Source organism: Natator depressus, chromosome 2, assembly GCF_965152275.1.
Source record: "Natator depressus isolate rNatDep1 chromosome 2, rNatDep2.hap1, whole genome shotgun sequence".
NCBI lineage: Eukaryota > Metazoa > Chordata > Testudines > Cheloniidae > Natator > Natator depressus.
The window spans coordinates 255,754,394-255,766,025 of record NC_134235.1 but is presented as its reverse complement, the minus strand read 5'-3'; the positions used below and the strand labels follow the sequence as shown (position 1 = coordinate 255,766,025).

The window sequence follows — 11,632 nt, the reverse complement described above, 5'->3', positions numbered from 1 at the left end:
GTGGCACCCCCCCATTGGCCCTGGTCCCCGTGGTTACCTTTTCAGTTTCTCTGAGAACTTGTCAATAACACTGGAATCACCATGTGTTGCTGTATCTGGTAAGTGCAACTCTCCACAGGCTGGGCTCATTTCAGGTTCCAAGGTAGACACAGTCGTTCTGTGTGCCTGATTCGCTGCCTGGACCTAACCTATTTGGGGTTGAGAAGGAATTTTCCCCTAAGTCAGATTGGCAGAGAGACCCTTGGGGTTTGTCACCTTTCTCTGCAGCATGGGGCACAGGTCACTTGCAGGTTTAAACTAGTGTAAATGGTGGATTCTCTGTAACTTGAAGACTTTCAATCATGATTTAAGGACTTCAGTAACTCAACCAGAAGTTAGGGGTCTATTACAGACAGGGCCATCCCTAGAGGGGCGGGGCGGAAGTGACAAATCCATCACTTCTGGGACCGACCGCGCTGGGCAGGGGAGGCGGTGCCTCCCCAAACAGACAGGGTGGCCCCACCCACACTACACCCCCCCTTCTGCCAGATGTTGTCGGCAGCAAAAAGGGCCAGGTTCAATTTTCCAGGGGATCCTTCTAATGACTTACAAACCACCAGCTCAAGTCCCTTCGGAGACCTGGGAAACTATACACCATCCTGGGTGCCCCAAAGGGCAATATTTCTCCACCCCCAAGCCCAGAGTCCTGGCATTTGAAACCAAGAGGACTTTAATAAAGGGGACACAACAGAATGAACTGGGGGGAAGCTACAATTTACAAACTAACAATATTAGGTAAGACTCAAACATGGTTAGGGTGACCCCCTATGTGATATCAGGCATATGTGATATCAGTCTCTTGTGCCTTCCTTTCCCAACAGGATTAAGAGCATTTTATTGCCCCCAAACTCAAAACGTTATTGTATGTTAACCAAAATAGCCCAAACTGTCACATAACTGAAATGCAAATGAGGTCTGGCCCAATCATTGATTCGAGATTTTTTTGTCATCGAGACCTTTCAAAAGTAGCCCAATCGACAAAAAATCACTGAGGTTGGCAGCGTTGTGCCAGACACATTGCAAAGAAACCGATTCTTGTGAGATTCTCACTCCACTTTTGCAGACACCAGAAGTTAGGCTAAGAATCCAAGCATAGGGCACTCAGCTGAACTTTGAAATTTGGGGGAGAGGGGTGTATTCATCCATCACTGTCATAGAATCATAGAAATGTCGGACTGGAAGGGGCCTCAATAAGACATCTAGTTCATCCTCCACACTGAGGGACCATCCCTGACAGGTGTTTGTCTAACTCAGTGGTTCTCAACCTATTTACCATTGTGGGCCGCATCCAATACTACCTGAATGGCCCTGAGGATGTCACATGGGCCGCAGCTCTGTGCTGACTGGGCCGCAAGCGGCCAATGGGTTGCAAGTTGAGAACCACTAGTCTAACCTCTTCTTAAAAACCATGAGTGATGGAGATTCCACAGTAGCCCTAGGTAATTTGTCCCAGGGCTGAACTACCCTGACAGCAACGGGTTTTTTCCTAATGTCCAACCTAAATCTCCCAGCATGATGTTCTTTTTTTTTTTTTTTACATTGCCCATTATCCTATTGAGTCAGACCCCACCTCATGGTGGTGTTAGAAAGAACCTTGTTACAGTAGTGGTTTAAGTCCAAGGGGTAAACGCTTTCTCCCATTCCCACTCGGCAATAGTGAGGCTCTGTTAATTGTTTCAGGAGCAGTTCAGCTCAGAAAACAGAACCTGCTTCTTCTCTGTGTAATTCTGTAGTGTTGTTGGGTATAAGGGGAAAAAATAACAAGGAGCTCTCACAACAGACACGGATAACAACATGGGGAAAGATACAGGTACGATCTCTACAAAAAGAACAGGAGGACTTGTGGCACCTTAGAGACTAACAAATTTATTTGAGCATAAGCTTTCGTGAGCTACAGCTCACTTCATTGGATGCATTCAGTGGAAAATACAGTGGGGAGATTTTATGTACACAGAGAACATGAAACAATGGGTGTTACCATACACATACGATACGATCTCTGGTAGGGAAGAAACTGAAGAGCAAACAGGGGAAGGAAGAGAAAAAAGATTAACAAAAGCGAGAGAGAGGTAGAAAGTTGCATTGGTTAAAGAGAATGTTAATTGCTGCTCTGGTCCAATTAAATGTAGTGCACCTATGTGCTTGGTTATATCTTTGGAATGCATCAGATTTCCTTGCAGGTGATACTCTAGAATCTCCTTAGAACTTCTTGCCAGTTAATATTTTCTGTTGCCTAGGCTTGATTGTACTTAATAGCTGGTCCCTTGGCCCCAGACACAACACAGGTGTGTCTTGATGCGGATAAAGTATACTTTGCTCTTGCAGTTTAGATGAGACTGAACCATGTTGTGTTCTCTAATCATATGAATCATCTAAGGTTCTAGCCTAGCTCAGGACACACCTGAAACACAGTTCAGTTCCCTTTATGTGGTCAAGGCTGAATCATGTTTTTATCCAGGTCAGGGGAAGTGTCGCATTATAGTTTGTTCCCCTGACGTAGTAGGAATTACACTGTAAAAAGAACTTTAGATCAGTTGCTATTATAGTGATTGTCACTTGGACCTGAAAGTGACACTCAGGGCTTGCCGACACAGTGAGTTAGTGCATGGCAAGCCAGAACTCTGCAGTGCACTAACTAGCCATGTGGACTCTGCTACTGTGCACTAAAAGTTCTGCAGTCAAAGCACGCTATGGAACATTTAGTGCACAGTAGCAGGGACCACATGGCCAGTTAGGGTGTGGCAGGCTGCTGTGTGGTAGATTCAGTTGACCTAGTTCAAAAAAGAAGTAGATCAGTTCCTGGAGGGCAGGTTCATCAATGGCTCTTAGCCAGGATGGGCAGGGATGGTGTCCCGAGCCTCTGTTTGCCAGAAGCTGGGAATGGACAACAGGGGATGGATCACTTGATGATCACCTGTTCTGTTCATTCCCTCTGGGGCACCTGGCATTGGCCACTGTTGGGAGACAGGATACTGGGCTAGATGGACCTTGGTCTGACCCAGTCTGGCTGTTCTTATGTTCACACTTTGGCTTGCTGTACAGTAACATCTCTTGTAGATAAGGCCTCAGGAGCCTGACTGATGAGACGTGAGAAGGTCAGTGAGAGGCTGCAGATAGAAATATACATGATTTAAAAGCATCCCATTGTGCCTTCCTAACCTTGTAATCTTGCTGCTGTTCTATCATCTTCCCTCTCTTGTTAGTTACTCAAGTGAGCCCTGATTCAGCACAGCACTTAAGCATGTGCTTAAATCCTTTGACTTACAGTTAAGCACTTGCTTAACAGCTTTGTTAAATCACAGCCCAGGTAACAAACAAGAGGAGAGGAGTGGGATGGGATGCTGGTGATAAAAGTAATAAGATTACATGATTACCTAGGGGTAGCTATAGGCACAGCTTGATGGTTCTGAATTGTAAGTTTTTCTAAACACAAGTCAAGCCCTGCCTCCACCAACTCTCTCATTCCTTCCAAAAGTTTACTTCTTATTGCCTGTAGATGATCGGTGATTCTTCTCTTAAGATGTGTTTGTTATTTTACAAGAAATAAAAGTTAACCTTACTAAACATGAATGGTCAGGAACACTCTTCTTACCTCATGCCATATTTCCTTTTGTCCAGTTTTCTGTCACCTCCCCAGATCTTCATAACTTCTTAAAACCAATTGTCAATTGTTCACTAAGCTTTATAGTTCATTCCTTTAACAGCCTAGGACACAGCATGTAAAATTTTGTTTGAGTGCAAAGAAGCAAGAAGAGTTAGTCTGACCATACATGACCAGTAAGCTTCCCTTCTATTCCCAGTAAAATCATGGGGAAATGTTAAATCAAAGCCCAAATAAGTAACACACAAGCTGAGGGGAGTTGGGTGAAAATTTTTCCTGTCATCTGGACTGACTGATTTGTGTATGTTCAAATTTTCCAATTTTTTATCAAGAGCTATTTTAAAAAGCTTGTCTTTCATTGCTTCCTAATTGTACAGACTTTTACTCCTGAGGCTAGATTTAGAAAAGGAACAGAATAGCTCACGTATGTGTGATTCCTCAATTTTATTTCCCTCCTAATTTATTAATTGAACTACTTTTCTAGGAGTAAAATTTTCAAAAGCAGCTACATTTTTGAAAATACCTTTAAAAATCTGTCCACAGGTCACTAAGTCACTGAAAATGGGAATTAGGCACTTTTGAAAATTGTACATATACTACTTTTTGCTCTGATATATTTGTAAAAGTCCCTTTCCCGCTCACTTAAGTGGAGCAGCCAAATGAAACCGGCAAGACCTCTGGATTGTTCCATTTTCTTATCAAGCAGAGTATTGGGAGGAGAGAAATAAGTCCTAGGAAAATGCCACTGTGTCAGATTGCCAGATTCATTCCCAATACAATCTCTGCTTTAAAGAATAATAATTCCTGGGACCTAAACAGGCTGACAGCATTCTTTTAATAAAAATAAAATTTAGCAAAGTACAGCGGGATTATAGTCAAGACAATTTTAAATTAATCTCTGGTATCCTTGTTCCTAATCCCTATATAAAGAATGTATTTGTCCTATGTCCATTCAATATATATCTAAATGCACAGTCAGACATTTCAGATTTACAGTAAGAAGAGTGGAAGAAATAAAAACCCATAAATCCATGCTAAGGAAACTCTCCCTATTCCTATTTTCCTTCAGGAAATTCACTAACACTCTTGTTTTCTTTGCATGTCAGCAAGCATTCACTTACACAGCCCCTTAGAATTCTGTAACAGGAGATAGGGGAATTTCTGCAGTGAGTCAGAGAGTTCCAAGGTGAGAGCAACATGTAGAGTGAACATTAACGTTCTGAGCGGTGCTGTGTTGCCAAATAAAGAGACAGGTTATAATAACCATCTAACAGGTATGGAAGATCTTTACACAGACCAATCTCTTCTGTAACTTTTATTGCAATTCAGCTTGACAAATCAATCCCTCTTGACTGAATTATGGAGCCAGTACGCAACAGGGCTGCAGCAGAAGGGGGTCACGTTTTCAAATTAAATACGCAGACGATATTTAAACTGGACATCGTGAGTGGGCTGCATCGAACCAAATCCCCATCGGCTCACGTCTATCGGAGGGATCTCCTCTTTCTCGTTAACTAGCTCCAACTCATAGTAAGACAACATCAGGAACACAAACAGTTTTATTTCATTGACAGCAAAGAACCGTCCAGGACAGATTGAGGTGCCTGCCCCCCAGGGCATGTTAAAGTATTTCAGCTTTTTCCCATTCTTGTAGAAATCTTTTTTGGTGCCATCTTGGTTCAGGAACCGGTTGTATTTGAAGGTGTAAGGCTCAGGATGGACTTCGGGGTCCATCTGCACTGCGATGTAGGGAAACAGGGCTACCCTGTCCCCTTTGCGGAGGGCGTACTCCCTGCCATTGGCCATCTTGAGATTCAGGTCCTCAACCACTGCTCTGATCAGAATGGGAGCTGCTGTCAGGCGCAGGGTCTCATCCACTGCGCTGTCCAGAAGAGGGGTTTTCATTAACATGTCCCTGGTGATGTTAACCACAGGGCTACCTGGCTTCACTTCGTGGCCAGCCTCTCTTAAAACTTTGTCCACTTCTTCCCTCACAGCCTGCATTGCTTTGGGATGCTTCATGAGATACAAGAGAAGCCAGAAGGAGGTCGGGCCCGTGTTGCCTTGGGCCGCCCAGAGAAGCAGAAACATGAACCGATCCCGCATGTACTCAGGCACCCCAAGCTCTGCCAGGAACTGTTCTTGGTCGCTTATCCACCCGCTGATGTTATCCTTCTCACGGCTGTTCTTCACAGAAAGCAGCTTCCAGAAGAGCCTCTTCAGCCTCTCTGCTTCCATTTTATCCTTAGGGGGCAGCACAGCATAGGCCAGGCGGGGGAAGAGGCGGTCGTACTTCCGGAACTCATCAAACAGCTCTTCGGAGTGGATGAGATCACGCTCCTTGGTTTTCTCCTTACTCTCTGTCCCTGTGCCTGGCTCGTTTCCAAACAAAGCCAGGTAGCCAGCTCTGAAGACAATGTTGTAGCTGTAGTGGAAGAGCCCATCCTGCTGCCAGAGTGTCTCTTCTCCTGAGTCCCTGTTGTGAAACATGAGGGTCTGCAAATTCTCCATCATGGCCTGAGTCATGACCACTAGCCCATCTCCCATGAGGTGTTTTGTGCTTGACACCTGAATAATCTTATGGTCATTTTTACACTGGTGATACCCAAAAACCCTGGCGACCAGTTCTACGGCAAACGCCTCAAAGTTGAGTTTGGCTCTTGACGCCTTCACTATGGCTCCAAAAGAGAGGGGGTCCATTAGGAAGGTGAAGTAGTAGCCTCCAATCAGCACTGTGAAAATGTCCCCATGTCTCCTCTGCATCTTTTTCAGGAACTCTGCGCTGTTCTTTCTGAAATCCAGCGCGTACCCCAGCCACGGAATGTGGCCTTTATCCAGTGGAGGCTCCATGGGTCTCCTCCTTCGAAAGGCTCCCAGGAGATAGAGCACACTGAGAACTGAGGCTAACAGCGCACAGAGAACTGCCGCCCAGAAAGCCATTTGCTAGAGACCTGTGCACCGGAGCAGGGATTCCAGACAGACTGAGAGGAAAGGATACAATGCTGGGTTTATAAACCCTTCCTGGCAGATGGCCAGTCACAGACTGACTCATGGCCTCATTCTCTGTTTGCAACTAAGATTAACCCTTCTGCTGACAAATGCTGAGCACTCCAGTTTTTATCCACGTCTCATTTACTAAAAGATCCACAAACTTTTAAGGCCAGCATGGGCAGCGTGTAATGGAGGCGGGGGGAGACTAAGCCTCCCCAAACCTCATGCTGCCAGGGGCAGGACAGGGGGGTATTTGGGGCTCCCAGAAAAATCTCCCCTCACCACAGCCCTGGAGACATGGCAGGGGCACAGAGCTTTTCTGGTCTCGGGGCCTCAGTGGGGGGTGAGGGGGAAAGGAGCAAGCAGGGGACAGGGTCTGGGGGAGAGGCAGAGTGGGGAAGAATGGGGGTGTAGCCAAGGGGGAAGGGCTGCAGGCTTGGAGCTCCAGCCAGGGCCAAGAGCTTGACCCCAGTGGGACCAAGCTCTCAGCCCCTTCCCCCCGCCCCCCATACTCCCAACCAAGCTCTCAGTCTCCCAGCGCCAGCTGGGGCCACAAGGGGGAGTGGTCAAGCTCTCAACCCCCTCCCCTCCCCCATAGCTCCGACCGAGCTCTCAGACCCCCCTGTCCCAGCCGGGGTCAGGTGGGGGTGGGGGGCTGAGAGCAGCAATCGGGGGGGTGGCCTCGGCTGGAGGAGGCGGGGCACGGGGCTAGCTTATGCAAGGGGAAGCTTCACCCACCGCCCATGAAGCCCAGAAAGGACTATTATGGTCATCTGGAAGATATGTTGTATGGAGTCAAACACAAGCTTTTGGGCTCAATACAGGGGTACCTGGGTGTATTTCTCTGGTTTGTGTTGTACAGAAAGTCAGACTAGATGATCTAATGATCCCATCTGGCCGTGAAATATCTGCATTAATCTATTTTCATTTCCTGAATCAGACATGTTAGAGAATTTCACCCAGTGATTCTGACACCAGACAATGGGTTGTGACAATTTGCTGCCTGATACAAAAAAGTGGGACTTGTCCAAGTTGTTTGGAGAACGGAAGGGGTCTGTTTGAGCAGGAGAGAGGATGAGGGGTCAGCAGTGGGATAATTTTAGGTCAGATGTTGTGAGAGGGAAGGACCCCAACACTCCAGCCTCTGAGGTTCCCCAACAGCACAATGACCTGCCGTTGCCCACAGATAAATAGTCAGATGCAATTACAGGGCCCAAGCCTGCAATGCCTTTCAACATGTGAATACGAATTTGCAAAATCAGGCCCAAAGTTTGAGTAGCATCATAATAATTACTTCTTATGTAGTGTTTTTCATCAGTAGATCACACAGCACTTTAGCAACCAGGTCAGTATCATTATCCCCATTTTATAATTATAATTTTATAATTATCCCCATTATCCCCATTCTGAGACACAGAAGAGGAATGTGACTTGCCCAAGGACACCCAGCACAGTTGGGAATAGAGCCTGGTTCTCCTGAGTCCAGTCTAATGCTCCATCCAGTATGCACACGCAGGGGGGCTGTCATAAATATAAAGGGAAGGGTAAACCCACTTTAAAATCCCTCCTGGCCAGAGGAAAAATCCTCTTACCTGTAAAGGGTTAAGAAGCTAAAGGTAACCTCGGTGGCACCTGACCAAAATGACCAATGAGGAGACAAGATACTTTCAAAAGCTGGGAGGAGGGAGAAAAACAAAGGGTCGGTGTCTGTCTGTATGATGCTTTGGCTGGGGACAGAACAGGAATGGAGTCATAGAACTTAGTAAGTAATCTAGCTAGGTATGTGTTAGATTATGATTTCTTTAAATGGCTGAGAAAATAGCTGTGCTGAAAAGAATGAATATTCCTGTCTGTGTGTCTTTTTTGTAACTTAAGGTTTTGCCTAGAGGGATTCTCTATGTTTTGAATCTAATTACCCTGTAAGGTATCTACCATCCTGATTTTACAGAGGTGATTCCTTTACTTCTATTAAAAGTCTTCTTGTAAGAAAGCTGAATGCCTTTTCATTGTTCTAAGATCCAAGGGTTTGGGTTTGTGGTCACCTATGCAAATTGGTGAGGATTTTTATCAAACCTTCCCCAGAGCTATTTTAAAAAGCTTGTCTTTCATTGCTTCCTAATTGTACAGACTTTTACTCCTGAGGCTAGATTTAGAAAAGGAACAGAATAGCTCACGTATGTGTGATTCCTCAATTTTATTTCCCTCCTAATTTATTAATTGAACTACTTTTCTAGGAGTAAAATTTTCAAAAGCAGCTACATTTTTGAAAATACCTTTAAAAATCTGTCCACAGGTCACTAAGTCACTGAAAATGGGAATTAGGCACTTTTGAAAATTGTACATATACTACTTTTTGCTCTGATATATTTGTAAAAGTCCCTTTCCCGCTCACTTAAGTGGAGCAGCCAAATGAAACCGGCAAGACCTCTGGATTGTTCCATTTTCTTATCAAGCAGAGTATTGGGAGGAGAGAAATAAGTCCTAGGAAAATGCCACTGTGTCAGATTGCCAGATTCATTCCCAATACAATCTCTGCTTTAAAGAATAATAATTCCTGGGACCTAAACAGGCTGACAGCATTCTTTTAATAAAAATAAAATTTAGCAAAGTACAGCGGGATTATAGTCAAGACAATTTTAAATTAATCTCTGGTATCCTTGTTCCTAATCCCTATATAAAGAATGTATTTGTCCTATGTCCATTCAATATATATCTAAATGCACAGTCAGACATTTCAGATTTACAGTAAGAAGAGTGGAAGAAATAAAAACCCATAAATCCATGCTAAGGAAACTCTCCCTATTCCTATTTTCCTTCAGGAAATTCACTAACACTCTTGTTTTCTTTGCATGTCAGCAAGCATTCACTTACACAGCCCCTTAGAATTCTGTAACAGGAGATAGGGGAATTTCTGCAGTGAGTCAGAGAGTTCCAAGGTGAGAGCAACATGTAGAGTGAACATTAACGTTCTGAGCGGTGCTGTGTTGCCAAATAAAGAGACAGGTTATAATAACCATCTAACAGGTATGGAAGATCTTTACACAGACCAATCTCTTCTGTAACTTTTATTGCAATTCAGCTTGACAAATCAATCCCTCTTGACTGAATTATGGAGCCAGTACGCAACAGGGCTGCAGCAGAAGGGGGTCACGTTTTCAAATTAAATACGCAGACGATATTTAAACTGGACATCGTGAGTGGGCTGCATCGAACCAAATCCCCATCGGCTCACGTCTATCGGAGGGATCTCCTCTTTCTCGTTAACTAGCTCCAACTCATAGTAAGACAACATCAGGAACACAAACAGTTTTATTTCATTGACAGCAAAGAACCGTCCAGGACAGATTGAGGTGCCTGCCCCCCAGGGCATGTTAAAGTATTTCAGCTTTTTCCCATTCTTGTAGAAATCTTTTTTGGTGCCATCTTGGTTCAGGAACCGGTTGTATTTGAAGGTGTAAGGCTCAGGATGGACTTCGGGGTCCATCTGCACTGCGATGTAGGGAAACAGGGCTACCCTGTCCCCTTTGCGGAGGGCGTACTCCCTGCCATTGGCCATCTTGAGATTCAGGTCCTCAACCACTGCTCTGATCAGAATGGGAGCTGCTGTCAGGCGCAGGGTCTCATCCACTGCGCTGTCCAGAAGAGGGGTTTTCATTAACATGTCCCTGGTGATGTTAACCACAGGGCTACCTGGCTTCACTTCGTGGCCAGCCTCTCTTAAAACTTTGTCCACTTCTTCCCTCACAGCCTGCATTGCTTTGGGATGCTTCATGAGATACAAGAGAAGCCAGAAGGAGGTCGGGCCCGTGTTGCCTTGGGCCGCCCAGAGAAGCAGAAACATGAACCGATCCCGCATGTACTCAGGCACCCCAAGCTCTGCCAGGAACTGTTCTTGGTCGCTTATCCACCCGCTGATGTTATCCTTCTCACGGCTGTTCTTCACAGAAAGCAGCTTCCAGAAGAGCCTCTTCAGCCTCTCTGCTTCCATTTTATCCTTAGGGGGCAGCACAGCATAGGCCAGGCGGGGGAAGAGGCGGTCGTACTTCCGGAACTCATCAAACAGCTCTTCGGAGTGGATGAGATCACGCTCCTTGGTTTTCTCCTTACTCTCTGTCCCTGTGCCTGGCTCGTTTCCAAACAAAGCCAGGTAGCCAGCTCTGAAGACAATGTTGTAGCTGTAGTGGAAGAGCCCATCCTGCTGCCAGAGTGTCTCTTCTCCTGAGTCCCTGTTGTGAAACATGAGGGTCTGCAAATTCTCCATCATGGCCTGAGTCATGACCACTAGCCCATCTCCCATGAGGTGTTTTGTGCTTGACACCTGAATAATCTTATGGTCATTTTTACACTGGTGATACCCAAAAACCCTGGCGACCAGTTCTACGGCAAACGCCTCAAAGTTGAGTTTGGCTCTTGACGCCTTCACTATGGCTCCAAAAGAGAGGGGGTCCATTAGGAAGGTGAAGTAGTAGCCTCCAATCAGCACTGTGAAAATGTCCCCATGTCTCCTCTGCATCTTTTTCAGGAACTCTGCGCTGTTCTTTCTGAAATCCAGCGCGTACCCCAGCCACGGAATGTGGCCTTTATCCAGTGGAGGCTCCATGGGTCTCCTCCTTCGAAAGGCTCCCAGGAGATAGAGCACACTGAGAACTGAGGCTAACAGCGCACAGAGAACTGCCGCCCAGAAAGCCATTTGCTAGAGACCTGTGCACCGGAGCAGGGATTCCAGACAGACTGAGAGGAAAGGATACAATGCTGGGTTTATAAACCCTTCCTGGCAGATGGCCAGTCACAGACTGACTCATGGCCTCATTCTCTGTTTGCAACTAAGATTAACCCTTCTGCTGACAAATGCTGAGCACTCCAGTTTTTATCCACGTCTCATTTACTAAAAGATCCACAAACTTTTAAGGCCAGCATGGGCAGCGTGTAATGGAGGCGGGGGGAGACTAAGCCTCCCCAAACCTCATGCTGCCAGGGGCAGGACAGGGGGGTATTTGGGGC

General features: G+C 45.8%; 2 protein-coding genes across 2 annotated transcripts; both read right to left on the bottom strand.

Moving 5' to 3' along the window:
• Positions 1-3,029: 3,029 nt before the first annotated feature.
• LOC141981817 (5-beta-cholestane-3-alpha,7-alpha-diol 12-alpha-hydroxylase-like) lies at positions 3,030-6,639 on the bottom strand. The gene has a single exon (XM_074943448.1). The coding sequence runs from the start codon at positions 6,578-6,580 to the stop codon at positions 5,051-5,053; it is 1,530 nt and encodes a 509-aa protein (XP_074799549.1). The 5' UTR covers positions 6,581-6,639; the 3' UTR covers positions 3,030-5,050.
• Positions 6,640-8,711: 2,072 nt separating this feature from the next.
• On the bottom strand, positions 8,712-11,380 carry LOC141981816 (5-beta-cholestane-3-alpha,7-alpha-diol 12-alpha-hydroxylase-like). The gene has a single exon (XM_074943447.1). The coding sequence runs from the start codon at positions 11,319-11,321 to the stop codon at positions 9,792-9,794; it is 1,530 nt and encodes a 509-aa protein (XP_074799548.1). The 5' UTR covers positions 11,322-11,380; the 3' UTR covers positions 8,712-9,791.
• Positions 11,381-11,632: the final 252 nt, after the last annotated feature.

Bases quoted from the DNA above. Each gene is read 5' to 3' on its own strand.
- LOC141981816 (XM_074943447.1), bottom strand. From the start codon at position 11,321: ATGGCTTTCTGGGCGGCAGTTCTCTGTGCGCTGTTAGCCTCAGTTCTC.
- LOC141981817 (XM_074943448.1), bottom strand. From the start codon at position 6,580: ATGGCTTTCTGGGCGGCAGTTCTCTGTGCGCTGTTAGCCTCAGTTCTC.